Source organism: Malus sylvestris, chromosome 2, assembly GCF_916048215.2.
Source record: "Malus sylvestris chromosome 2, drMalSylv7.2, whole genome shotgun sequence".
In the NCBI taxonomy this organism is placed as follows: domain Eukaryota; kingdom Viridiplantae; phylum Streptophyta; class Magnoliopsida; order Rosales; family Rosaceae; genus Malus; species Malus sylvestris.
Window position 1 is genome coordinate 29,342,100 of NC_062261.1, and position 27,152 is coordinate 29,369,251.

General features: G+C 40.2%; 3 protein-coding genes and 1 long non-coding RNA gene across 13 annotated transcripts; 1 reads left to right on the forward strand and 3 right to left on the reverse strand.

Annotated features, from left to right (window-relative positions):
- Window positions 1-658: 658 nt before the first annotated feature.
- Window positions 659-7,254, forward strand: LOC126613860 (protein ROOT PRIMORDIUM DEFECTIVE 1-like). 8 transcript variants are annotated; one of them, XM_050281473.1, is made up of 4 exons: window positions 659-2,880; window positions 4,122-4,173; window positions 4,715-4,952; window positions 5,242-7,254. In XM_050281473.1, the coding sequence occupies exon 1, from the start codon at window positions 1,414-1,416 to the stop codon at window positions 2,674-2,676; it is 1,263 nt and encodes a 420-aa protein (XP_050137430.1). In that variant the 5' UTR covers window positions 659-1,413; the 3' UTR covers window positions 2,677-2,880; window positions 4,122-4,173; window positions 4,715-4,952; window positions 5,242-7,254. The 8 variants fall into 8 exon arrangements, with proteins under 8 accessions (XP_050137430.1, XP_050137435.1, XP_050137431.1 ...); XM_050281478.1 differs by lacking the exon at window positions 4,122-4,173 and having other exon boundaries at window positions 5,242-5,415; window positions 5,499-7,254; XM_050281474.1 differs by lacking the exon at window positions 4,122-4,173 and having other exon boundaries at window positions 659-1,068; window positions 1,332-2,880.
- LOC126613861 (probable CoA ligase CCL5) lies at window positions 4,990-7,024 on the reverse strand. The gene is made up of 3 exons (XM_050281481.1): window positions 5,547-7,024; window positions 5,339-5,444; window positions 4,990-5,249 (listed from the first exon to the last, which is right to left on the reverse strand). The coding sequence occupies exons 1-3, from the start codon at window positions 7,022-7,024 to the stop codon at window positions 5,121-5,123; spliced, it is 1,713 nt and encodes a 570-aa protein (XP_050137438.1). The 3' UTR covers window positions 4,990-5,120.
- Window positions 7,255-8,068: 814 nt separating the features above from the next.
- On the reverse strand, window positions 8,069-20,726 carry LOC126612063 (uncharacterized). 2 transcript variants are annotated; one of them, XR_007618955.1, is made up of 2 exons: window positions 20,147-20,726; window positions 8,069-11,705 (listed from the first exon to the last, which is right to left on the reverse strand). It is a non-coding gene; the product is annotated as an uncharacterized LOC126612063 (long non-coding RNA). The 2 variants fall into 2 exon arrangements; XR_007618954.1 differs by having other exon boundaries at window positions 8,069-11,709.
- On the reverse strand, window positions 15,281-18,390 carry LOC126612048 (uncharacterized). 2 transcript variants are annotated; one of them, XM_050280358.1, is made up of 2 exons: window positions 17,613-18,390; window positions 15,281-16,796 (listed from the first exon to the last, which is right to left on the reverse strand). In XM_050280358.1, the coding sequence occupies exon 2, from the start codon at window positions 16,046-16,048 to the stop codon at window positions 15,374-15,376; it is 675 nt and encodes a 224-aa protein (XP_050136315.1). In that variant the 5' UTR covers window positions 16,049-16,796; window positions 17,613-18,390; the 3' UTR covers window positions 15,281-15,373. The 2 variants fall into 2 exon arrangements, with proteins under 2 accessions (XP_050136315.1, XP_050136308.1); XM_050280351.1 differs by having other exon boundaries at window positions 15,281-17,014.
- Window positions 20,727-27,152: the final 6,426 nt, after the last annotated feature.

Sequence of the window (27,152 nt, forward strand, 5' to 3'; positions counted from 1 at the left end):
TATTTGAAGTGCATTTTGGAAGAAACCAGTTATGTGCTTCTTTCAAAAAGCACTTCAAGTGCTTTTCGAAGATTCACTATCATTTTTACTAAGGTATTGGTTTCGAAAGTGCTTTTAATCCATTTTGAAAGTACTTTCAAACACACATGGCAACCAACTAAAAACATATATTATTAAATTTATACTATCTTTATTTCAGAAAAACACCAAATGATAATTTAAATAAATTGAAAATTCTTGACGTGTTTGTTGGTCAAAGTACTTTGATCAAATCTTAAGAAGGAACATATCTAAACTCTATAACTTGTAAGGAGAAGTCGGACTTGGCTACAATGCGTTTATATGTTTACTACAATTACCAAATAACGGTCTCATATGATATGATGACCCATAACATAATATCTTACCGCTTATGGGTAGTTCGCCAGTCCCCAGAAAATGAATGCAGCTAACAAAAAGTAAAAGACAAGTACACATACACAAACTTTTTAATCTTATGTGTTGCATCCGTATAATTTATTCAGTTCGACGTCTAAAAATTAAGAATGAATGTAAAACTAAAAATTGTTTGTGAAAATAATTGAAATGATCAAAACACCGCGCAAGACAGCGAGAGTCAATTGAAATATACGGGTTTTAGCAATTTTATCATGGTCAGCCTCTCTCTCTCTCTTGACAGCTATCGTTGTATCATAGAATAATACGGGTTTTAGCAACAAAGTGGTTAATTAAGGGTGTACCGTGATCGGTATTTCTGACAAGTGATAGTGAAGTATTTGCAACATGGCTTATGAATTGCATCGCCTTTGATTGCTTTGGTTCCTTTCTTTTTTCGTTTCTTTTTGGTTTTGTTTTTGTTTAATCTGCATTTCATCAACAAACAAGAATGTTCTTGTCTAACTTTAATACACTCTGTCGCTTGGCACCGATAAATCTCGGCCGATAAATTGCGGAATGGGGAGGTTTAAGGATATAGAAAGAGGAGAAGAAATGCAGCGGGTGCCATTGAAGCATGCTAACAAGTTTTGGGGGGCCATATTGAATCATTGATGCAGTTGAAGGTTTCAGGTTTAATTTGATTATCGGGCAATAGTTTAAGGGGGGATGGTGATTTATAAAATAGATTATGAAAGTTTTAGATTCGGTTGGAATCAGCCAACATGGAATTAACTCTTTCAAAACCCAAGGCCAAACCCGATTATTGTTTATTTCACATGTTACTCAGATTCTATTATCGTTTGTTCTTATTACTCAGATTATTGTAATTTCTCATGCATTTATGTGCCATGTTTCTGATAGAGTCGTTGCATTTGTGCCTTCGAGAATCGCAGGCAGGGGCAGATGTACAAGCCAACCACAACCCTTGATGAGGGCTGTGTAAATAGTTCATCTTAACCCACCAAATCAGGACCCATGAGACTATTCGAAAGCTCCAAACTCAGCCTCTTCGAGTTCAAAGCTTCTGTATTATGCTCACAAGTGACCCCTTTTGGCCCCTTCAATTCCTTTGTACAAAAAAGATGGCTAAAGCCTGTAATTTCGGCCCGAACACGCTTAGAAGACCGAACAAGGGACTCGAAGCTAGACAAACTCACAACCCACCTCAAGAAGCTCGATATCATCCTAAAGCTCCATGACCTCATGTCCAGTCGGAAGCGCGGACCCTTTGTGTCCTTGCAACTGATGTCTCGATGGAGGAACCTTGTGGGGCTTAATGTAGGCATTGGCGCCTTTGTTCACAAATACCCACATGTTTTTGAGGTGTTTAAACATCCCGTACGATGCAGTTTGTGTTGCAGGATCAGTAAGAAAATGAGGGGTTTAATAGAGGAAGAGGCAATGGCTATGAAACAATGGGAACTCGAAGTTGTTCATCGTGTAAAGAAGTTGTTGATGATGTCTGTGAGTGGCACTCTTCGTGTCCATGCTTTGAGGTTGGTCAGGAGAGAATTTGGATTGCCCGAGGATTTCAGAGAATCTATCCTTGGTAAATATTCAAAGGATTTTAGGTTGATTGATTTAGAGGTTGTAGAACTGATTAGTAGAGATGAGAATTTGGCTGTTGCTGAAATTGAGAAATGGCGAGAGAAGGAATTTAAAGAGAAGTGGTTGAGTGAGTTTGAGACAAAGTACGCCTTCCCTATAAATTTCCCAACAGGGTATGAGATCCAGGCAGGATTTAGAGATAAGTTGAAGAATTGGCAAAGGCTTCCTTACGTGAAGCCTTATGACAGGAAAGAGGTTGTCCGCATTCGTACTTGTGGAGGGATAGAGAGTTATGAGAAACGGGCGGTTGGTATTCTTCACGAGTTCTTGAGTTTGACAGTAGAGAAGATGGTTGAGGTTGAAAGATTATCTCATTTTCGGAGAGATTTTTCTGTGGATGTTAATGTGCGGGAGCTCATCTTGAAGCACCCTGGAATATTTTACATATCAACCAGACGTAATAGTCAAACTGTTTTTCTTAGAGAGGCTTATAGTAAGGGGTGCCTGATTGAGTCCAATCCGATATATGATGTTCGGAGGAAAACTTTAGATCTTGTTTTCCTAGGGCGTCGAAATACTAGACAAATGCCAGCTCCAAAGGAAATTAAGGAGTTCAAAGTAGATGGGGATGGCAAAATGGATGGTGACTGGGTTATTCCAATGTTAGAGAACTTGGACAATGGAAGTTGAAATTGGTAATTCAAGGTTTCACAAATACAATGAGAGTCCTTGAAACTAGTGGAATGGATATAATTATTGGGGGATGGAAATGTTGATCATTTGATGATGATCCATATTTTTAAACACGTGTCATCTGAAAAATAACTTGAGTTGGACTCTTCAACGAAGAACCCTCACAAACCACTTGAGAAGAGTGAACCTGCGGACGAAGTGGTAATGACGCTTCCCTCTTAAGAGATCTCTGTTGATATTTATTTTGTCTTAGATGTTCATAAACATATATCATTTTTGTGGTCGAAAAAAGGATCTTCTACTAGGTCTGATCAGTTTTACTCTGTAGTTCCAATGCCGCATCATTGCACCTTCTTAGCTATTAAGCAAAACTTGTTTATTCGTATAATTAATTTTCTTCTAGTAATAGCTCGCTCTCCATAAATGGGGGTAAGGCTAGCCGACATTCACCTCTCCCAGACCCTGCGTAAAGCGGGAGCCTTGTGCACTGGGTACGACCTTTTTTAATAGCTCGCTAACCACCAATATAGCTTTTGGAGGATTATTTATGCCACATTCACTATCCATCTCATAATTTATGTAGTGCTGAAACCAGGATATGTGTGAACATGAAAATCTCAGATAGTCGTGAACTCTAAGAAAGTCTTAAATACTTGTACATGCCATATTTACCTTTATTTATGCCGGCGAGTCATATCTTCTTACTTGGGAAATACTGTCCTTCTTTCATGTTAGTTTTTGCATAGATCCATGTGAAATTGTTTTGGTCCAAACTAAGACAGAGTGAGGAAAAAGAGGTTCAGAGTTAGGTTAATTTTGGATTTGAAAGGTGTTATCGTTTTCAAATCGTCTATGGTGATGCACTGTTGCTTCTTCTTAATAGCTATTTTCCTTTTTAAGATCATCAATAATATTTATAGAAAAAATACATTTCTACGTAGGCAGATGTAACCCAAATAGGTCGTACCCAGTGCACAAGGCTCCCGCTTTACGCAGGGTCTGGGAGAGGTGAATGTCGGCTAGCCTTACCCCCATTTTATGGAGAGGCTGCTCCCAAGTCTCGAACCCGAGACCTACCACTCATGGGCGAAGGCACTTGCCATCGCACCAAGTGCGACCTCTAGATGTAACCCAAATGCTTAACATATATTCTTTAATAATTGTATTCACCAATTCTAATGATACAAGAGGGTGGTTTTCTGAAAAATTATTATTTTTTGTTACCAAACTAAAACATAACCCAATTGAAGATTACTTTATCAAAGAGTTTTCTAGTTTCTCTCTTATTTGGTGGTTTTCAAAAGAACTTGAAATGTAGTGGCATGGTTCTTACATGGAGCCATGGATGTCTCACTCTGGACGGGTTTTATTGTTTCTTCCTTCCAACATTAAGTGATTAACACCGTCCATCTGGTTAAATTGGTTGGAAAAACTGATTCTAGGTTGGAAAGAGATGATACAAGAGGTCCAAATTGTTATGGTTGATGCTTTTAGGTTTGTCCTGTAAACTCTCTTTATACTCGTATGCCTTCATAGATGAATTGTTTTATATTAGAAGGTTATATACCAAAACTGACTTCTTGCCTTGGACATGACAATGGTTATATCTTAATCTAATATAATTCAGTAAAGTGTATGACAGTCAAAATGTTATGGTGCAGATCATACTAGGACGTAGTATTATAGGTCCGAAGATACTTGGTGGTTATTCAGCTTCTTTGACATTGAAACTATACAAGCTTTTGTGTTTGTCATTTCAATTGGGAAATTTTATCTCTTCTTCTAAGAAAAAAAAAGAAGAAGAGAATTATAATAATGTTTGATGCTAGGGGTAGGAGCCTAGGAGATAACATCTTATTGGTAGAATGACATAACAGTCGACGGTGCCTTTGTATGCTAGGGGTAGGAGCCTAGGAGGGCGAGTTGATATTTTGCTATATCTTGTTGAAGTGAGTTTTAAGAACTTGGTGTTTCTTACTTAGTCTTTTTGCCCTGTCTGAAATGTTTACTGACTGATCTGTCATCTGTTGTACAGGCATAACCCCAGTTTGCTATTATCTAAAAACAACATGACAAGAATGCCTAGTACCGTCAAAAAGATGTCTGCTTCCCAATATATGGGGGCTATAACATTATGGAGCCGAGGTCTTGGCATTTTCCAAGTTGATATTATTTTGTAACAAAAAGTGCCGACATATTCAGTGGCTCATTCAGGTCATTAATCTTCAGGACCTCTCATCGAATTGCTTTAACTCCCATATTTGGGTTATATGGTGAGTGAGCAATGCATGCTAGAGAAATATGGATTGGTTCTTAGTGTGGATAACATTGATCTTTATTGAATTTAAAAACCTCAAATGTATGATTCAAACGACAATAATCTATAACTCTTACTTTATATTTTGTAATTCGCTTATCCCGGAATGGCAGATAAAAAGGCATTACAATCTAGAGACTGTTTGCTGTTTGTTTTGTAAAATAACCAGTTTCTTCCTTAAGATTTTACTTGCTGGTGACCGCGGAATGGCAGAGATAAAGTCCACTCTTCTTACTTTTTTGTAGGGAGCCACCTGAAAATTTCGAGTACAGAAGTTAGAAGACTGTTTCTCAAGATTAGTGGCCTACTGAAAAAGGATGCAGAATGAGCTCAAAGACTGACCTGGCCTGCAACAAATTGGATGACTTGGTCTTCAGTGAGTCCATCTGGACTAGCTGTTCTCACCACATATGCCATTGGTATTTGTCCTGCTTCTTCGTCTTCAACACTGCATCATTTTTAGTCGTATTATATACACAGATAGATATAGATATGGATGCAGATATAAGGAGCTTGTGCGCATTTTGAAAGAGGGAGGTAAGCAACACACGGTATAACGGCTGCATCAAGAATTTGAGGATGACTCAAAAGTATGGCCTCCAATTCTGCCGGAGCAACTTGATATCCATTATGCTTGATGAGCTCCTTTATCCGATCAACGATGAAAAGGAAGCCTTCCTCATCAAAATAGCAAAGATCACCAGTTTTCAGCCAGCCATTTGAGTCAATAGTTGCAAGTGTTGATTCCACATTCCCCAAATACTCTTTCATAATAGTAGGGCTCTTTAGCCACAGCTCTCCTTCCTTATATGGCGGCAAGGCCTCCCCTGTTTCGATATCCACTATCTTAGCAGAAAAACCTGGCAGCAGCACCCCACAAGAGGCGGAGTGAGCCTTTGCCTGCTTGTCTGAAATGAAAATAGTTGCTGCACCACAGCTTTCGGTTAGGCCATAGCCTGGCCTCATCTCAACCCAAGGAAACCGCTCTCTAAACTCATCAATCAATTCTTTGCTCAACGGTGCAGCCCCTGAGCTCACCCTCCTCAGAGACGACAAGTCGCAGGCAGCTTTGCTTGTGTACTTTACTAGTCCAAGAATCACCGGAGGCACAGCTGGTATGTTGCTCACTTTGTGAGTTTTTATAGCATCCAACATGGTGTTGAACTCAAACCTTTGCATCAAAACAGTGGTGGTTCCTGCGCAAAACAATCCAAGGCCGAAGAAAGCAAGCCCATAGATGTGGAACATAGGAATGAAGCACAAAAACACATCGTCCTGTGCTGATGTTTCGTCCACCGTCCATCTGAGCATTGTGATAATGGCAATGAAATTTGCATGTGTTAGAACTACACCTTTACTTGTCCCAGTAGTCCCTGAGGAGTACAAAATAGCAGCAGTGTCTGACTGAGTCGGACGGGCTTGCATTAACTCGGTTGGAATGGGATCATAACCTTCAATCAACTGTTCAATGGTGAGTGAGTCATCACCACTCAACGGCCTTGATGTTAATATTGTAGGCACCCCAGTTGGGACCAATTTGTGAAGCTCCTCAGGAGATGAAATAGCAAGCTTGGCGCCCGAATCGCGAACTTGCTTGCCGATTTCTGACTCGGTGTTGATTGGATTTGCCGTGGTTAAAATTGCACCAATTGACAACACTGCCAGGCATATGGTTGGGTACAAAAGTGAGTTAGGTGACAAGAGAAAAACCACATCCCCTTTTCTAACACCAAGTGCCTGGTACAAGCCTGAAGCAAGAGCATGAATTGAATGAAGAAGCTGTTCATAGGTGACTTGTTCGTTGGTGGCCGAGTCAATGAGTGCAACTCGCGACTCGGCCTCATGATGGGGCGGTAACTGCGACAAAACAAATGTGGCCGTGTTGAGGTTATGCTTGGCGGGGATTTTGTAACGGGGACCAAGGTTGAGAGGGGAGTGATATATTCCGGTTTTTGGATCAAAACCATTTGTAGTACTTCCGGCAATGTGGACTCGATCATCCCCGCCGGAGAACTCTTGGAGAGACATTATGCTTTTGAAACTGATATGTGGCGAATGTGTTGTGTTAAAGTTTGGTGCAACATAATGCAGATATATAGGACAGGATTTCGGGTTATATTATTGTTGTTTGAGTATGACATTCGAGGTTTAACATTGTCAAAAACGTCAATGAAAGTTGGATTATCGTTAATTGCTTCAAACATTCATATGTTCTCAGTGGCCGGCAGAACAATTCAACGGAATATTCACTGAATAAATCTATGTTTTATTTTTTGCCTTAAAACATTCATAGATTTCATATATCTGCCGTACAGAAAGAAAAAAAAAACAAAAACAAAAGAAATGTATTAAAAGGGTTGATGAATCATAATCCGTGTTGTAAACCCTAAATTACAGGAATGGAGTTTTGAACTTGGGTGCAGTCAGGCAAGTAGACGGCTCTAGTCATTTCGAACTTGGGCACGGCGAGAAGGGGAATATGCGGATGTAGTCAATTGAGCTAAGACTAAGTCCGCTAAACAAGATATTGATGATTTGAGTTTTTGGAGATTGTGATGGCATTCGGCAGCAGCCTGAATCCATAAGAAAGTTGTTTGGAAATCAAGCTGGCATTAGCATTGTGCAGAGGAATAAGTTTTAAGGTTGCAGCTGGCATTTCAAAATTTAAGGAAGATATTAAAAAGTCGTTGAACTTGCGTAGTGAGTTGATAATAATGCTTTTGTAAACAACTTAAATTATGAACATATGAGTTTAAAGACAAAGGCTTCATCCAATACGCAATCCACCACTCGTTTGTATGTCTTCTTCTCTATGGATTTACGCAAACAAACAAAAAACATAATTAATTGAAAACCTTTTTAAATGAATAATATATATAGAATAGGGGGGACATCGAACACACAATTTGACACTTTTTTTTTATAGGAAAAAAAGATTTCATTAAACAGAAAAGTTTCTAGTACAACCGATTCCCAAACAATCAAATCTAAAAACATCCAAGGCCAAAGCAGGTAGACAATAATCCCAAAAATATGGATGTTGTGCTTGAGCACCAAATGAAACAAATAAAATGAAAGAAATAACTCTCAATTTATTAACTGATTGAGATAACAAATGTACAAAGAATAATCTCACAAATTGGTTCACTCAAATTATTTTTACGTGAGCTCCTTTTATTACAAAACAAATGGTTTGCATTCTAATATGTAAAGCCATAAACAAGTTTGTGATTGAGAGAAAAACAAGGATAACCAATACAAAGTAATTGACCAAGTTTTATATCGAGCCACATGTCAACAATCTCCACCTTGGCGAGATTCGTAATCACAAACATATTCAGGCACATAGTATATGAGCTATGTTCAAACAATGCTCAAACTTGGTAGGTCCGAGCGCTTTAGTTAACATATCAGTTGGGTTGTTTGCAGTTGGAACTTTCTGAAGAATAATCTTTCTTTTGGACAAAATCTCACGAATAAAATGAAACCGAACATCGATATGCTTTGTCCTCGAATGATAAACTTGGTATTTATACAAGTGAATAGCACTTTGACTATCACAATGTAGCTCCACTTGCTTTTGATAAATTCCTAGATTCTTTATTAGTCCATGTATCCAAATGACCTCCTTTACAGCTTCTGCAATAGCCATATATTCGGCCTCCGTTGTTGACAAAGAGACTGTGGATTGTAGGGTGGACCTCCAACAACTGGCCATTTGGCCATGGTAAATAAGTAGCCAGTAGTCAATCTTCTTTTATCCAAATCTCCAGCATAGTCAGAATCAACATATCCAACCACAAAATTCTCAAAACTACTATCACTTTGCTAAAAACATAAGCCGACATCTCGTCCCATGTAGGTATTTTAGAATCCACTTAGCTGCTTGCCAATGTTTTTTTTCTTGGATTGTGCATATAGCGACTAACCAAACCAACGACATGAGCAATATCTGGTCGAGAATATACCATAATATACATCAAGCCACCAACCAAATTAGAATATGGAATATTCTTCATCTACAGCTTCTCTTCATTGTTTTTTGGAGATAACAAAGCACTCAACTTAAAGTGAAGAGCCATTAGAGTGCTTACAGGTCTGGTGGCATCATTAATACCAAAACATTGAAGCAATTTACACAAATATTGCTTTTGTGTAAGATACACCAAACCTTTTTCTCGGTTACGAATAATTTCCATACCGAGTACCTTTTTCGCTTCACCAAGATCTTTCATCTCAAACTTGTTCTTCATCTGTACTTTCAACTTTTCAATCTCCTTAACATTCTTTGATGCAATTAACATATCATCAACATACAATAATAAATAAATGAAGGACCCATCTTGCAACTTTTTGAAATAAACACAATGATCATATTGACTTCTTAAATAGTGTTGACCTTTCATGAATTCATCAAACATCAAATACCACTGTCTTGGAGATTGCTTCAATTCATACAAAGACTTATTCAATTTACAAACACATTTCTCTTTTCCAGTTACCTGATACCCATCAAGCTGAGACATGTAAATTTCTTCATCAAGATCTTCTTATAAGAAAGTCGTCTTAGCATCAAGTTGCACTAGTTCAAGATCAAATTGTGCAACAAAGGCTAACATAATATGAATAGATGAATGCTTCACAACAGGAGAAAATACTTCATTATAATCAATACCTTCCTTTTGTGCATATCCTTTTGCTACCACTCGTGCTTTGAATCTTACATTGTCTTCTCCTGGACGACTTTCTTTTTTAGTATACACCCACTTGCAACCAATAACTCTCTTACTGGGAGGCAATTGAACTAACTCCCAAGTGTTGTTCTTCACAAGAGAATTCATTTCTTCATTCATAGCCTTACGCCATTCTGTATTTTTAGAGCGGTTCATAGCTTCCTTATAACGTTCTGGGATTTTTGCATTAATAATAGGAAGAGCATAAGCAACATAATCACTATATCTTGCTGGTCTCTTTGTGTTTCTCTTGTCTTTGCTTGTAGCAATGCACTCTATAACTGGAGGCTATTGGGTATGAGCCTCTTCTTCATCATGGTAAGAGACATCTTCATCTTCTTGACCTTCATTTACTTCTTGTTCAATCAAAACAGGCAGTGGAGTAGTGGTAGCAATCTTTTCAAACACTTGTCTTTGAGTTGCTTTGTAACATAGAAGTTTCGTCAAAAGTCACATCTCTGCTGATTACAAGTTTCTTCAAATCTGGACACCACAAATGGTAACCTTTGACGCCACTATTAAAGCCCACAAAATAGCCTTCTTGGCTCTTGGATCAAGCTTACTTTGAGTCACATGGAAATAAACGAACAACCAAAAATATGAAAAAAATCATAATCAGAAGCTCGTTTTCCAGTCCACTTCTCAATAGGTGTTTTACCTTCAATTGCAAACGAAGGTAAACGATTGATAATGTGACAAACATATGTAATTGCCTTTGCCCAAAATGCCTTACTTAAACCAGATTGAGCCAACATGCATCTAACCTTTTCGAGTAACATTCTGTTTAACCTTTCAGCAACTCCATTTTGTTGGGGAGTACCACGAACAGTGAAATGCCTTATTATACCTTCTTCTCTACAAACTTTGAAAAATGAATCAAAGGTGTATTCACCACCATTATCTAACCTCAAAACTTTAATTTTCTTACCAGTTTGGTTTTCAACCATTTTCTTCTAGTTTAAGAAAATATTTAACACCTCATCTTTGTGTTCCATTGTATAAACCCAAGCTCTTCTAAAGTAGTCATCAACAAAAGTTACAAACCAGTGCTTATCACTCAATGATGTAGTCTTGGTAGGACCCCAAATATCTGAATGCACATAATCTAAGATTCCTTTAGTTTGATGCACAACAATACCAAATTTAACTCTGGTTTGCTTACCCAAGACACAATGCTCTCAAAAGTTGAGCTTGCAAGTTTTGGCTCATTTCAGCAGTCCCTATTTCAAAAGGGCTTGAAGAGCTTTTTCACCAGTATGTCCAAGTTTCATATGCCATAACTTGGTGTTGTCAGTATCTGGTTTTTTAGAAATTGTGGCTGCACCACCTAAAAATGTTTTCCCCTGCAAGAAATATATATTCTGCTTTCGGATTCCCTTCATCATAACCAAAGCACGTTTAGTAACTTTTAGAACACTATTTGACATATTTACATTAAACCCATTGCTTTCCAAGGCATTCAAAGAAATTAAAATTTTCTTCAAAGCAGGAACATACCACACATTGGACAACTCTCTAAAGACGCCATCATGGTGTTTCAACTTAATTGTTCCTACTCTATTTTTATCACATGCATAATCATTACCCAATAAAACAGTTCCCGCCTTTACAACTTCTAGATTAGTAAACCAATCTCGATTTGGACACATATGATGAGAACAACAAGAATCCAAAATCTATACATCAGAATCACAAGCAGAAAAATAACCAAAGCATAATCAGATTCATCATCACTAAGTGCAACGTTAACATTGGTATTTCTATTATTCTTCTGCAGCTTAAGGCAATCCTTTATCCAATGTCCCTTTGTATGATAAAATGCACATTCATCTTTGTCTAATATTTTTCTATTTTGTGAACTACCTCATGGTCGAGATTGAGATCTTCTTCTGTTATTGAATCTCCGTCTTTCATTCATTCCGTCTCTAACAAACAAAGCATCTGATGCTGTATTCTAGACTTGCTTATCTTTATGTCTAACTACATGGTTCATCAATGCATTAGACACATATTCAAAATTTATGGTGTCTTTACCATAAATTAAAGTAGTAGCTAAATGATCATACGCCTCAGGTAATGAATTTAACAAAATCAAGGCTTTATCTTTATCCTTGACATATTCATCTAAATTTAACAAATCAGGCCGGTCCCAAGCCCGGATAAAGGAGGAGGGGGAGGGCGTCAGGTAGTCGACAGCCGGCACTCCATCATCACGTCGAATCCTTATGAAAATGAATCCAGAACAAAATCGCGCTAAAGCTAGGGCGTCACCCGTAAGTGGCGCGCTGTGTGGCCCGAGCACAGTGATAAGTGAGCAAGGGTCGCTGTATCTCCATCGGCACCCGGATGCAGTGTTAAATGAGCAAGGGGGCCATAGAAACTTCTTTTCGAACGACTCCACTCAAAGTTGTTTGGGAGCATATGCTCCTATCAACTTTACCCGGGACACACAAAAGAAGTACTTTGATCCTATTAAACGGGGGAGGGTGAAGAAGCTAGGACAGAAGGGTAGAGTTCAAGAGAGCAAAATGCGTTTAGGAACGTGGAATATAGGAACCTTAACGGGAAAATCTATGGAAGTAGTGGAAGTTATGGTGAGGAGAAGGATAAATATTATGTGCCTACAAGAAACTAAGTGGGTTGGTAGTAAGGCAAAGGATCTAGAAAACTCAGGGTTTAAACTTTGGTATTCGGGCACAAATAGAACGAGAAACGGTGTTGGCATCATCGTGGACAAGACCTTGGTACAAGATGTTGTAGATGTCAAGAGGGTAGGAGATAGAATCATGGCAATCAAGATTGTAATAGGACAAGAACTTATCAATGTGATTAGTGCGTACGCACCTCAAGTAGGGTTGGATACGAGTTCGAAGGAGAAATTTTGGGAAGATCTTGGAGACTTGGTGCAAGGAATTGCTCAGACAGAGAAGTTATTTATAGGAGGAGATTTAAATGGACACGTGGGCAGGGAGACAGGCAACTATGGAGGTTTTCATGGTGGCCATGGTTTTGGGGAGAGAAACGAGGATGGGGAAGCTATCTTGGATTTTGCAATGGCATATGATCTCTTCTTAGCCAACACCTTCTTTAAGAAGAGAGAAGAACATGTGATCACCTACAAGAGTGGGTCGTCAAAAACACAAATAGATTTTCTTCTAATGAGGAAAGGGGATCGTATAACTTGTAAGGATTGCAAAGTTATACCAGGAGAGAGCGTGGCTAATCAACATCGCTTGTTGGTGATGGATGTACATATCAAAAGAGTAAGACAAAAGAACAAGACTTGGAAGTGCCCAAGGACTAGATGGTGGAATCTAAAAGAAGAAAAACAAGTCATTTTCAAAGAGAATGTAATCACCCAATGTGTGTGGGATAGAGAGGGGGAAGCTAGCCAAATGTGGGATTCCATGGCTAGTTGTATCCGAAAAGTAGCAAAAGAGGTATTAGGAGAGTCCAAGGGCTTTGCCCCACACCAAAAGGAATCTTGGTGGTGGAATGAGGAGGTACAAACAAAGGTGAAGGCTAAGAAGGAATGCTGTAAAGCCTTATACAAGGAGAGGACCGATGAAAATGGTGAAAGGTATAGAAAAGCGAAGCAAGAGGCGAAGAAAGCTGTCAGAGAAGCTAAGTTAGCGGCTTACGACGATATGTATAAACGACTAGATACCAAAGAAGGAGAGTTGGATATCTATAAACTATCTAGAGCAAGGGAAAAGAAGACAAGGGACCTAAACCAAGTGAGGTGCATCAAGGATGAGGATGGAAAGGTTCTTGCTACAGAGAACGCGGTTAAAGACAGATGGAGAGGTTATTTTCATAATCTTTTCAATGAAGGACATGAAATGAGTGCTTCTTTAGGGGAGTTGAGTAACTCAGAAGAGTGTAGAAACTACTCTTTTTATCGTCGAATCCGGAAGGAAGAAGTGGTTGTAGCTTTGAAGAAGATGAAGCATAAAAAAGCAATAGGCCCAGACAATATACCAATCGAAGTGTGGAAACTTTTGGGAGAGACAGGTATAACATGGCTCACTAACCTTTTCAATAGGATTTTGAAAACGAAGAAGATGCCAGATGAGTGGCGAACGAGCACTTTGGTGCCTATCTACAAGAATAAGGGCGACGTACAAAATTGCATGAACTATAGGGGTATTAAGCTAATGAGTCATACAATGAAGCTCTGGGAGAGAGTCATTGAGCATAGATTGAGGCAAGAGACACGGGTTTCGGACAACCAATTCGGGTTCATGCCAGGGCGCTCAACCATGGAGGCAATCTATCTCTTACGAAGATTGATGGAAAGATATAGAGATGGGAAAAAGGATTTACACATGGTCTTTATAGATTTGGAAAAAGCGTATGATAGGGTCCCAAGAGACATTCTTTGGAGGATTTTAGAGAAGAAAGGAGTACGAGTAGCATATATCCAAGCTATAAAGGATATGTATGAAGGAGCAAAGACTGCCGTAAGAACTCATGAAGGACAAACCGAAAGCTTTCCCATAACTGTAGGATTACATCAAGGCTCATCCTTAAGTCCTTACCTTTTTGCGTTGGTAATGGATGAGTTAACAGGACATATTCAAGATGATATTCCTTGGTGTATGCTTTTCGCAGACGATATAGTGTTGATAGATGAAACTCAGGAAGGGGTAAATGCAAAGCTTAACCTTTGGAGAGAAGTGTTGGAATCTAAAGGTCTTCGCCTAAGCCGATCAAAGACAGAATATATGGAGTGCAAGTTCAGTGCAAATGGAGGCCAAAACGAGTTAGGGGTGAAGATCGGAGATCAAGAAATACCAAAGAGCGACCGTTTTCGTTACCTAGGATCTATCTTGCAAAAGAACGGAGAATTAGATGGAGATCTCAACCATAGAATACAAGCTGGATGGATGAAGTGGAAGAGTGCATCCGGCGTGTTGTGTGACCGCCGTATGCCACTGAAGCTCAAGGGAAAATTTTATAGGACGGCAATAAGGTCGGCGATGCTGTATGGCACAGAATGTTGGGCGGTGAAACATCAACACGTTCACAAAATGGGTGTAGCGGAGATGAGGATGCTTCGTTGGATGTGTGGGCACACGAGAAAGGATAAGATTAGGAATGAGGATATCCGGGGTAAAGTAGGAGTAGCCGAAATTGAAGGAAAGATGAGAGAAAATCGGTTACGGTGGTTTGGACATGTGCAAAGAAGGCCTACTGACGCTCCGATTAGAAGATGCGACTATGGGACAGAGGTTCAGGGCCGAAGGGGTAGAGGAAGACCTAGGAAAACTTTGGAAGAGACTCTAAGAAAAGACTTAGAGTACTTGGATCTAACGAAGGACATGACACAGGATCGAGCACAATGGCGTTCTAAGATTCATATAGCCGATCCCACTCAGTGACTTGGATTTTCCAAGTCTCCAACCGAGAAGTTTTCCTCACTCGGGAAATTAAGGGAACATTACCCCAACCTACATGCTCCACTCAGAAAGCTTCAACATACAAGCTTCAACAAAAGAAAATTCAAAGAACTTAGCGAAGAAGGCTTTGGTGTATTTAACACAATACGTTGAAATGAAGGAAAGCTTATTTATTGATATCCCCGATAAGCTACAAATATGTACATATGCATGAGTCAAAATAAACACACAAGAGGGAGCCTTCACAAAGGTTGCTTAGGAGAAGTCTCAGCAGTCGGTAGAGCCCCAGAAAGAGAAGGCACCGGAGGGGGATCATTTGGAGCCTCAGTACTGGACAGAACCCTAGAAGGAGGAGGCATCAGAGGTTGATCATTCGGAGCTTCATTATGCGGTACAGCCCCAGAAGACGAAGGCAATAAATGCCTTTGGAACAAACCCACAAATCTCTGATGATCAAGTAAAACCTGACCATCAGTTTCCTTCATCTGGTCAAGCTTCCTCTTCATGTTTGTAGCATAGTCATGTGCGAGCCGGTGCAACTGTTTATTCTCATGCTTGAGCCCCCTAATCTCCTGTTTGAGACTCATCACTTCAGCCGCCAATGACTCAACTTGGCGGGTTCGAGCAAATAGGCGTTGGGCCATATTAGACACAGAACCTGCACACTGAACACTGAGAGCCAGCGAATCCTTAACAGCTAACTCATCAGACCGTTTGGAAAGTAGTCTTTTATCTTTGGGAGTGAGAAGGTTCCTGGCCACCACCGCAGCGGTCATATCATTCTTCATCACGGAATCCCCAACGGTAAGAGGACCAGTAAGGGAGACGAAGGATGGGCGCCATATGTTGTCTGGAGAAGGCGGGGCTGACTCTTTAACAAGGTTCAAGTCAAAACGACGGTCAGAGGGGCCAGACATTTTCAAAGGTGTTGAAGAGAGAAGAGGTCGGACAAATCAAGATCTTCGAAGTGCAAGAATGAAGCTTCTACTGGTGGAGATTCAAGTGTGCTTTGGAACTTAATGCCAGCCCCTATAAAAATCTGCACTCGACGGAGCTTCAGAAATCGAAGAGGCGCCTGCTCAGAAATCGAAGAGGCGTTTGCTTTCTCAAAAGTTGGGCTGCTTAGAGATCACGAGGGTTGATCTCAGAAATCGAAGAGGCGTTTGCTTTCTCAAAAGTTGGGCTGCTCAAAGACCACGAAGGCCGATCTCAGAAATCGAAGAGGCGCTCGCTTTCTCAAAAGCTGGGCTCCCCAGAGACCACGAGGGCCGATCTCAGAAATCAAAGAGGCACCTACTTTTCCAGCCTTGTCAGCACCTGTCACACGCACACTCAGCTTTGCGGAAATTATGGGCATTCTGTCGAAGACTTCTGGGGAAGTAGAAAACACATGAATCTTACTGTTCAATCACCCACTTCCCACACGCAACAATAGCTCACGGGTACCACAGATAACTTTGCCAAAGTTCTCTGCCAAAGTTGAGCACGTGAAGCTTGCAGCTCCCACTACATCGCTCTGACCAAGAAGGGTAAAAGAATAGCAAAGAAACAACACTAACAAAGTTTAGACCCATAAATTTTGAAGGTCTAGCTACCATATTATTACCCACAAGGGTAAAGGAACAGTACCATTGCTGGATAATTGGAAAGTCCCTGTGTGTCAACCTCTGTGCTTCGTGGCAAGGTAGACTAGCAAACATGCCCAACCTTTACTCACATTCGAGAAAACACTCCCAATAAGATTGCTTGCTCCAAAATCGAAGAGGCACCGTCCTCCAAATCTCGAGAGCCAGACTCCCAACATGACTACTTTCTTAAAAATCGAAGAGAGGGTAAAGGAACAGTACCATTGCTGGATAATTGGAAAGTCCCTGTGTGTCAACCTCTGTGCTTCGTGGCAAGGTAGACTAGCAAACATGCCCAACCTTTACTCACATTCGAGAAAACACTCCCAACAAGATTGCTTGCTCCAAAATCGAAGAGGCACCGCCCTCCGAATCTCGAGAGCCAGACTCCCAACATGATTACTTTCTCAAAAATCGAAGAGACACTGCTTCCCGAATCTTCGAGAGCCAGACCCCCAGCATGATTGCTTTCTCAAAAATCGATGAGGCATCGTTCTCCGAATCAATCGAAGAGGCGCTCGCTTTCTCAAAAGCTGGGCTGCTCAGAGACCACGAGGGTCGATCTCAGAAATCGAAGAGGCACCTACTTTTCTAGCCTTGTCAGCACCTGTCACACGCAACAATAGCTCATGGGTACCACAGATAACTTTGCCAAAGTTCTCTGCCAAAGTTGAGCACGTGAAGCTTGCAGCTCCCACTACATCGCTCTGACCAAGAAAGGTAAAAGAATAGCAAAGAAACAGCACTAACAAAGTTTAGACACATAAATTTTGAAGGTCTAGCTACCATATTATTACCCATAAGGGTAAAGGAACAGTACCACTGCTGGATAATTGGAAAGTCCCTGTGTGTCAACCTCTGTGCTTCGTGGCAAGGTAGACTAGCAAACATGCCCAACCTTTACTCACATTCGAGAAAACACTCCCAATAAGATTGCTTGCTCCAAAATCGAAGAGGCACCGTCCTCCGAATCTCGAGAGCCAGACTCCCAACATGACTACTTTCTCAAAAGCGAAGAGAGGGTAAAGGAACAGTACCATTGCTGGATAATTGGAAAGTCCCTGTGTGTCAACCTTTGTGCTTCGTGGCAAGGTAGACTAGCAAACATGCCCAACCTTTACTCACATTCGAGACAACACTCCCAACAGGATTGCTTGCTCCAAAATCGAAGAGGCACCGCCCTCCGAATCTCAAGAGCCAGACTCCCAACATGATTACTTCCTCAAAAATCGAAGAGACACTGCTCTCCGAATTTCGAGAGCCAGACCCCCAGCATGATTGCTTTCTCAAAAATCGAAGAGGCATCGTTTTCCGAATCTCGAGAGCCAGATACCACAGACCACTTTTTCAAAGTGCTCTAACAGAGTTAAAACATGTGAAACTGGCAGCTCCCACTACCGTGCTATGACCAAGCAGGGTAAAGGAATAACATTACTACTTGTTGTTAGGGAGACTCCTATATATGTCGACCTCCATCCCCAACGGACAGGCAGACCTGCAAAAATGCTCAACCCTTCATCATATCTGAGAGGGCACTCCCAACGAAGCCTTTCGAAATATTCAGCTTTCTTTCCCCCCGATAATAACTCTGCAAACAAGCTATACTAGAGCAAGAATATCTCATATCATCAGGGTTAAAAGCAAGAGTATCCCATATCATGCTTTTTCCCTGTCTTTTCCTTTGGCCTTGTTTTTACCTGCAAGACAAGGAGAAAGAGAGCAATCAGTCAGCACTTGGAATCAAGCTTCCAGCCAGGAACTGACTGCCTGGAACCCCTTACCTGATTACTTACCTGGCATTGCTCTCGAGTACTCATCTTCAACATGTTATGTTTCCAGGGAAGATTCCGCATCTGCTTGAGGAACAGATAGGGCAAGTGCGAAGGATACAAGGAAGCATGTGGAGACAAGCGTAACAGCACACGTGCCGATACATCCATTACTCTGTCAAAAGCAAAAGTATCCCATATCAGCAGGGTGGAACGTACTCTAGATTTGATGGACTTGTTTTGACCCTCAAATTCTTCAGTCGGCCTTATACTCTGGAGGAAACCAGAAAACCCTCCAGCTCAGTTCAAGAATAAGCCTGTGGAAAGTTACTTCTTCAAAAGCAAAAGTATCTCATATCATCTCTTCTCATTTTTCTTCTCTTTATCCTTCATGCTGCTGCAAGATGGGGAGAAGGTGAACAATCAATCGGAGCTCTGATTGCTTACCTTGTCTGTCACCTCTTTCAGCAGACCCCCTAGCTCGGCGACTTGGGGGACTCCTACTACATGGTTTGTATCGCGCTTGACCAAGCCTGAAACTACAAGTAAGCTTCAAGTGAAATTGATACATTACCTTGTGCATCTCCACCAGTTAAAGATACCACCCCTGGATGGAGGAAGAGTACTTCCAGAGAAGATGCCACATCTACCTATGAGACAGATAAGGCAAGTCAAGACGACACCACACTCCGATACTTAGAAGTTTCGTGATTACGAGATCATTCTCCCACAATATTTCCTAATGTCATTTGTACTAAATCATTCACCTGTACTCACTAAAGGAGAGCTTGAACCTATGTACTTGTGTAAACCCTTCACAATTAATGAGAACTCTTCTATTCCGTGGACGTAGCCAATCTGGGTGAACCACGTACATCTTGTGTTTGCTTTCCTATCTCTATCCATTTATATACTTATCCACACTAATGACCGGAGCAATCTAGCGAAGATCACAAAAAGCGACCGTTTTCGCTACCTAGGATCTATCTTGCAAGAGAACGGAGAATTAGATGGAGATCTCAACCATAGAATACGAGCTGGATGGATGAAGTGTAAGAGTGCATCCGGCGTGTTGTGTGACCGTCGTAGGCCACTGAAGCTCAAGAGAAAATTTTATAGGACGGCAATAAGGCCAGCGATGTTTTATGGCACAGAATGTTGGGCGGTGAAGCATCAACACGTACACAAAATGGGTGTAGCGGAGATGAGGATGCTTCGTGGGATGTGTGGGCACACGAGAAAGGATAAGATTGGGAATGAGGATATCCGAGGTAAAGTAGGAGTAGCCGAAATTGTAGGAAAGATGAGAGAAAATCGGCTCCGGTGATTTGGACATGTGCAAAGAAGGCCGACTGACGCTCCGGTTCGAAGATGTGACTACGGGACAGAGGTTCAGGGCCGAAGGGGTAGAGGAAGACCTAGGAAAACTTTGGAAGAGACTCTAAGAAAAGATTTAGAGTACTTGGATCTAACGGAGGACATGACACAAAACCGAGCGCAATGGCGTTCTAGGATTCATATAGCCGACCCCACTTAGTGGGAAAAGGCTTTGTTGTTGTTGTTGTTGTTGTTGTTGTAGCGATTAATTTGTCAAATGAATTATGTGTAATCATTTTCGTACCTTCTTTGTATTGGAATCGGTATAACTACTTTTTCAAATGGAGGCGATTTTTAATACTCTTTGTCATGTACTTGTCCTCCAATTTTTGTCATAGCAACTTAGCTGATATTTCTCGCATGACAAAATACTTTTGAGGTTTTGCAAGACATAAGCGAAATGTAGAACAAGCCATTTGATTTAACTTGTTCCACTCAACTTCTTCTATATCCTCCAACTTGTCTTCTAACGTCAGATCCAAATCTTGTTAAGCCAACACATCTTTAACCTCACATTGCCACATACCAAAGTTATTTGTTCTATTGAACTTTTCAACTTCAAACTTTGCATTTTGAACTGTCTTTGCCAAACGCGAAGCGTGTGATTCTGGCAAAGGATGCGCACCTCCCGATTCTGATTGATCGCCCATCTTTGTCAAGCAAGTTTCAAATACAAACTTTGATACGGATGAGCCTAGTGGCTCTGATACCAATTGTTGTGCTTGAACACCAAATGGAACAAATAAAATGAAAGAAATAACTCTCAATTTATTAACTGACTGAGATAAAAAATGTACAAAGAAGAATCTCACAAATTGGCTTACTCAAATTATTTCTACGTGAGCTCCTTTTATTACAAAACAAATGGTTTGCCTTCTAATACGTAAAGCCATAAACAAATTTGTGATGGAGAGAAAAATAAGGATAACCAATACAAAGTAATTGACCAAGATTTATATCGAGCCATATGTCAACAGTGGATTCGTCAATGAAAGGCCCAAGTGAGCTAATTTGTCCATGACATAATTCGCTTTCCTAAAAATATGATGTCATCTAATGCACAAAAATCCCGACGCTAGCTACTTGATGTCCTCAATGATCAGTATAAGATGCCAAGGGGATTTCCATGCCCCCTACACCACCTGAATGATGAGTTTGGAATCCTCCTCCACCACAAGCTTTCTCACTCCTTTGCACCTGGCAAAAGAAAGACCCTCCTTTAAAGCAGTGGCATCCGCGAGCGAAATGGTGGCCCCATCAAGATTGAAAGCACCAGCTCCAATAGGTTGTCCACCTCGTTCCTTAAAACAAACCCAATAGCCGCTTTATTTAAACAAACCAAGCCATCAAAATTTAACTTTACAAAACCTCTCTAGGGGCAATCTAACAGGATAAGGACTTATGCCTTTGAAAACTTTATTATTCCTATCATTCTAAATTTGCCAACAATTTTAGAAAACCTTACTCAGACCACTGCATTCATCATTGTTAATTGATTCTAACCAATCTAAAAAATCATTTGTATAACCAACATTACTCAATCGTTTATTTAACGGCAATCGGTTCCAGACTTCTTTTGCAAAATCACAATTCAGAAAAAAAATGATTTTGTGTTTCTTCCTCCTTGCCACATAACGGACAATCTTTGTTAGGATTTTGAATGAATTTAATCAATCTTACCTTAGTATGCAATTTTTCTTGAATAAGCAACCATGCAAATTTTTTCACCTTTGGTGGCATGATTAACCTCCACATCCTCTTAAGGATCTTTTGTCTCATCACTTCATGGTTTTGATTACTCTGAATCCAAGTAACTGATTTAATTGAGAACTCACCAATTGATGAATGATCCCAAATGAAGTAATCTTCCTTATTCTGCAAGGGAACAGTTACCAAACAGATTTTTTTTTTCACAATATCTGAACCAAATACTTGAGAAAGCCGGACTTTGTCCCAATTTCCATTATAAATTAAGTCACAAACCTTAGTTTCCCAATTAATATTTTGATACTGATTAACAGGAATGAGGTGGACAAGAGGATAAGGAAAAAACCAACGATGGGTCCAAAAAAAGATGTCCCTACCATTACCCACCACCCATGTCATTCCCACTTGGATAACACATCTACTATTTTAAATTCCTTTATAGGCTATAGAATAGTTTTGTCTAACCTTACAACTTAAAAAATCATTATTCCTTAAATATTTCCTTCTAACCACTTGAGCCCACCAATTGTTCTCATTTTTTAGAACTATCCAACCTAACTTAGCCAGGCAAACATTATTGAAATGATCCACTCTTCTAATTCCTACCCCCCCCCCCCTTGTTCTTTAGCCATGCAAACTTTATCCCAAGCTAAAGGATAAAGTTTCCTATCTCTTCTCCATAAGAAATCCCTACATTCCTTGTTTACATTCTTTGTTACACGAGGGGGACACTTAAAGCAAGAAATCCCTATATGGTTAGGCATACCAGTTAGATTAGACTTAATAAGAGTTAATCTACCTGCTTTAGAAAGAGTATTCGCCTTCCACCCTGCTAACTTTTGTTTCACTCTTCTTAATAATTCTTGTTCATTAACTGGATCTTTCCAGAACACAATGTTATGAATACCCAAGTACTTACCAATTGTTGTTTTGTGTTGTTTATGTAGGATATTTACAATTGCATTTCTAGTTTGAGCACTAGTATTGTTTGAATAGTATAAAGATGATTTATGAAAATTTACATGCTGACCAAATGCTTTAGCAAACATATTAAGAATTTGGAGGACATTCCGCACACCCTTAGTAGTTGCTTTGGCAAAAAAAGACAGTCATCCGCAAACACTTGATTAGAAATTCTAAATCCCCCGGGAGAGGATAAAATACCAATATGAGACTTAGGGTTATTGGCCATACTGTTAAAATGTCTAATTACATGTTAGATGCAAAGAATAAAAATATAAGGTGATAAAGGGTCCCCTTAGCTAATCCCCCTCTTCGGGTAGAAATAACCATGGTTCGAGCCATTTATTAAAACCGAGAATGAAGAGGACTTAGTACACTCCATAACTAAGTTTACTTACCTTACCGCAAAACCAAATCTCAAAAGCACATACTCAATATAATCCCAATTAAGGAAATCATAGGCCTTTTCAAGATCTAATTTAATTCCCATTGCTCCAATCCTTTTTTTTTTTTTTTTTTACTTTAAAGCTAGAAAACATCTCATGAGCTATCAATATATTATCATGAATATAACGTCCCGGGGCAAAAGCCCCTTGGCAGTTAGATATTCACAAATCGAGCAAAGGTCTTAACCTTTTGATAATGATTTTCATAATAATTTTGTAACTAACATTACAAAGGCTAATAGGTCTATAGCTACTTACCACCTCCGGATCTATGTTGGTATGATTAATCAATCTTAGACTGGACTTATTAAAGAAAAAAATCCTTTACCATTGCATTAACTGAATCTTTAATGATATCCCAGCATTCATGGTAGAAACTTGCACCAATACCATCAGGCCTTGGTGCCTTTACCGCACCAATGCTTTTCACTACCTCCCAAACCTCAACGTCCTCCACAGGTTTAAGAAGCATTTCATTTTGACTATTATCAATGCAAGAGGTAATAATATTAGCACAAGAAGAAATATCCACGGGTGAAGGAGGATAATCATAAGAAAAGCACAGTTTAAATTCCTGCGCAAAAACTTGTTCAAGTCCTTCACCCACATTCCACCAAAACCCATTATTGTCCTTTATCCTCTTAATTTCGTTTCTTTTCTTTCGAATAGTTGCTGCTGTTTGAAAAAACCTAGTGTTCTTATCACCTAATTTGACACGTATTTTATAAGACGTACTACGTAACTTTTTTTAATGATTTGAATCGTCTATATTTCAATTCATCATCCATAAATCATCATTACAAAAAATTAGACAAATACAAAACTGGACGAATACGGGTTTGCAAAGAGACACTAGGGTGATTATCGTTTAATCCAAAAATCATATGGTTTCAAATGTGGGCAATTTTTTATAGACATGATCTTTCAAAAAAATATATTAAAAAAATAGACGGTTTGAATAATTAATAAAAAAAATTGTGAACTCGATCCTACAAAATGAGTGTCAAGTAGTCATGTCCAACTACAGGCCAGGAGTTGTAACTTGACAGAGGTGTTCCAAGTTTACGAGGTTTGGAAGCAGGGCAGTCATGTCCAAGTTCAGGCAAGAAGTGGGGACATGCTGGCGAAGCGCTTCCCAATTCCAACAAGGATTGGAAGAAGTAGACATTCGAGGCCTCTAGAGCTTGGGAGTTTCCTGCAGGGGAGGACTTCCCCTCCATTCCCAGGATCTTCAGTCCTAGTAAATACTTCTTTCCTTTATAGCCGTTTAGGCTGATACAAGAATTAAGTAGAAATTAATATGCTCATAAAACCAATTAAGTGTAATTAGTTTATGAAATTACTCCATGCATTAGAACACTGTTTATTTTTAAAGTAACGAGCAAAGATTATTGTTTGTTATTCGTTTCAGATTGCAAACCAATATATTTAGGTTGCTGAGACAAACCCCATATGACATATATTTCTTCATTATTTATAGTCATAGGAATGTCAATTTGGTGTTGGCTATCTGCAAAGACCAGTATGTATCGGGTACATGATAATTTATCTCGTGTCATTGTATAGTGAGACTAAAACAAATACGTAAGTGCTCGAATAGTTAAGTTCACTACACGTGATCAAACACAAACTTTTTTGTGTACACTAGATACATACTCATGTTAATAAGATTTTGACCGCTGTAATCATGCAGAGTTAGTCATTTGACTTGAAGCATCATTCACATCACAGTTGTCCTATGGATAGCTTAGTGAGTTTGTGATATGCATTAAACCCTGGTAGTTACCGAGTGCAACTATGCATGACAGCAGTGGCGAAGCCAGGATTTCTCGAGGGGAGGGGCGAACTTAAAAGAATGCAAGGTTAAAGAAAAATGGCAACAACTAAATGTTTTTATATAGTAATGTCTTCCATAATTAATCAATACAAATAAATTACAATTGTTGCCGGCGAGGTTTCATGTCATGAAAACGTCGCATAATAGGCTCATTATCAATAAAAGCAAATACATCTTTCTCAATGTAAACAAGCATGCTATCACTCAACCATTGATCTCCCATTTTGTTACGCAATGGTGTTTTCACAATTTTCATAGCAGAAAAAGCTCTCTCCACCGAAGCGGTTGCAACCGGTAACACCAAAGCCAATGTAAGAAGTTTATACATTAACATATAACTTTCACACCTCCCGGTCTTCACTAACTCTTGTGCAAGATCACTAATTCCTCTCAATGATGAAAACTCACTATGCATCTTCATATCATGAATGTAATTTGTTTGTACCATACTTGACTAATCCCGAAACTACTGAGCACCGGTCAACGTTATACCGTCAAGGACCCAGAAGAGTTTCCTTTCAACCAGAAGGCCAATCACAATGCGACACGTGTCGACATCAGAAGCCAATCACAGCGCGACACGTGTCAACATCAGAAGCCAATCACAACACGACACGTGTCAATATTAGAACAAAACTAGAAACTCTCTTATATAAATAGGGATCATTCTCCCACAATAATCTCTAATGTTATTTTGTACTAAACTATTCACTAGAACTCACTAAACCAGAGCTTGAACCTATGTATTTGTGTAAACCCTTACAATTAATGAGAACTCCTCTACTCCGTGGACGTAGCCAATCTGGGTGAACCACGTACATCCTGTGTTTGCTTCTCTGTCTCTATTCATTTACGTATTTATCCTCACTAGTGACCGAAGCAACCAAGCGAAGGTTACAAAACCTGACACTTTCTGTTGTACCAAAGTCATAGCTGATTTTGTGCATCAACATTTGGCACCCTCCCAATTGACAAAGTCCAAGCTAAGCAGGTTCGATACAAGTCTGCCCGCTACCTGATCATTAATGACCAACTCTACAAGCGCGGTTTTACCCTGCCATACCTAAGATGCCTTACACCTGCGGAGGCGGAAATTGTCCTTCGGGAAATACATGAAGGAGTCTGCGGAGATCATGCTGGGTCTCGATCCCTAGCACACAAGACTTTTCGCCAAGGATACTATTGGCCAACACTCCACCAAGATGCCATCAGAATATCTCGCTCATGTGATAAGTGTCAACGCTACGCAACTATCCCTCACTCCCCTCCAGAGCCGCTCACTCCTATTATCAGCCCTTGGACCTTCGTCCAATGGGGACTTGATTTGATCGGCCCAATGCCTGCAGGGAAAGGCAAGGTTCGCTATGCAATCGTTGCAGTTGACTACTTCACAAAGTGGGTTGAAGTAGAACCCTTGGCAACCATTACTGAGGGAAAAATAGAAGACTTCGTATGGAAGAACATCCTCTGCAGATTCGGCATTCCCAATGCGATAGTCACAGACAATGGGCGGCAGTTCGACAACAAGAAGTTCAAGATGTTCTGCTCTAAGTTCAACATCAACTTATGTTTTGCCTCTCCAGCCCATCCACAGTCTAACAGACAAGTCGAGGTCGTTAACAAAATAATCAAGCGCACTCTGAAAACTAGCTTGGACAAAGCTAAAGGTTGTTGGCCAGAATTCGTACCGCAAGTTCTTTGGTCATACCGCACTTCATATCGGACTTCCACAGGAGAAACTCCGTTCTCACTTGCTTTTGGTACAGAAGCAGTTGTCCCAGTTGAGCTTGAGCAAGCAACATACCGAATCCAGAACTACATACAGAGTGAGAACGACAAGCAACTCACCCTCAACCTGGATCTAGTCGAGGAACACAGAAATCAGGCTCACCTGAGGAATGTCGCCTACAAGCAGCGCATCTCCAACTACTACGACTCAAGGGTCAAACCTCGCTCTTTCAAAGTGGGAGACTGGGTACTGAAGAAAAGATTACTCTGTGATAGAGTCCCGAGTGAAGGAACACTCAGTCCTAACTGGGACGGACCGTTCGAGATCGTCGACATCAGCCGCCCTGGCTCCTACAAGCTCAGAAGCTCCGACGGCAAGACCCTTGGCCATCCATGGAATGCTGACCACTTGAAATACTATTACAAATAGACTCACATTGTACAAGTGTTAAGCTACAGCCGTTCGGCATCCTATGTAACAAAGACCATTTGGTATGAATTCAATAAAGAGGTGATTTAGCCAACTCGGCCCTAAACTCTTTTACATTCTGAGCAATGAAACACTCAAG

What these genes read in the sequence shown, in the direction of transcription:
- LOC126613860 (XM_050281473.1), top strand. Translation starts at nt 1,414, where the DNA reads ATGAGACTATTCGAAAGCTCCAAACTCAGCCTCTTCGAGTTCAAAGCT.
- LOC126613861 (XM_050281481.1), bottom strand. Translation starts at nt 7,024, where the DNA reads ATGTCTCTCCAAGAGTTCTCCGGCGGGGATGATCGAGTCCACATTGCC. An exon ending in CTTGATGCAGCCGTTATACC is followed by an intron (nt 5,445 to 5,546) that starts GTGTGTTGCTTA and finishes AAAATGATGCAG; the next exon opens with TGTTGAAGACGAAGAAGCAG. An exon ending in TCCAATTTGTTGCAGGCCAG is followed by an intron (nt 5,250 to 5,338) that starts GTCAGTCTTTGA and finishes CGAAATTTTCAG; the next exon opens with GTGGCTCCCTACAAAAAAGT.
- LOC126612048 (XM_050280358.1), bottom strand. Translation starts at nt 16,048, where the DNA reads ATGTCTGGCCCCTCTGACCGTCGTTTTGACTTGAACCTTGTTAAAGAG.